Source organism: Fonticula alba (genome assembly GCF_000388065.1).
Source record: "Fonticula alba strain ATCC 38817 unplaced genomic scaffold supercont2.13, whole genome shotgun sequence".
In the NCBI taxonomy this organism is placed as follows: Eukaryota; order Rotosphaerida; family Fonticulaceae; genus Fonticula; species Fonticula alba.
This window is the reverse complement of record NW_009242983.1, coordinates 70,517-71,334: the sequence shown is the minus strand read 5'-3', so window position 1 is coordinate 71,334 and position 818 is coordinate 70,517. Positions and strand designations below refer to the sequence as shown.

Genomic DNA, 818 nt, shown 5'->3' with positions numbered 1-818 from the left:
ACCAGCGGCCCGTTGGTGTCGTCGGCGTACTTGCTGACGACCAGGGCCTCCGGCAGGCCGTCATTGTCCAGGTCCGCGGAGGCCAGGCTGGAGATATTCAACAGGTCCCCGAGCTGCCAAGACGTCTCCCGAGGCATCGTTTCCCCACCGTTCAGCAGGCTGACCTTGAGCGTGGTGGATGTCGTCAGGTGGATGCTCAGCAGGCTGGTAAAGGGCTGGTCTGGGCCCATGGGAAAGGTGGCGACCGGGACCGGCGGCAGCAGGGGGAACATTGCCCTCATAACGGCGAAGTGCCCATTCGAATAGTGTGTGTAATGTCTGCTGAGGGAGTAGAAGACCTCCTGGATGGGGCCGGTGACCGGGCTGTACACAGTGTCGAAGTAGGCCATGGGCGCCAGGGGGAAGGCCAGCTTCGAGATGCAGACCGGGATGTTGTTGTGGTCTTGGGCAAAGTGCACCGGGCGCCGGGTGCCCGGGGGGGCGGCATCCCCCGGGGCCCGGTCGTCCGGCGCCATGCGCAGGACGTAGTACGAATCGTAGAAGGACAAGTCGTCCAGGCCGTCCGGCGCCCCGAGCGACAGAGTGTCCTGGTTGAAGAAGTCGCAGAAGTGGATGTTCCGCCGGAGGGAGACGTCCTGGTAGAGGACTTCGGGGAAGATGCGCAGCAGGTGGTATTCCAGGCTGGCCGGGGTGGGCAGCAGGGCGGCGCGCGTGGTGGCCGCGGCGGCCAGCAGGGCCAGGCCGGCCAGCAGCCAGGCCAGGGGCGTGAGGCTGCCGCCGCTGGGGGTCGCGTGCGGCCGGCTCCTGCCCGGGGCCGG

At 67.5% G+C, this 818-nt stretch overlaps 1 protein-coding gene across 1 annotated transcript in view; it reads right to left on the bottom strand.

Annotated features, from left to right (window-relative positions):
* The window catches only part of H696_05693 (hypothetical protein), a gene marked incomplete at both ends in the record, with an annotated part of 7,132 nt that overhangs the window by 5,904 nt on the left and 410 nt on the right, over positions 1-818 (bottom strand). The window contains one exon of the mRNA XM_009499510.1: positions 31-771. Within this exon, the coding sequence (XP_009497785.1) occupies positions 31-771 (741 nt within the window). The remainder of the gene's footprint in view (positions 1-30; positions 772-818) is intronic.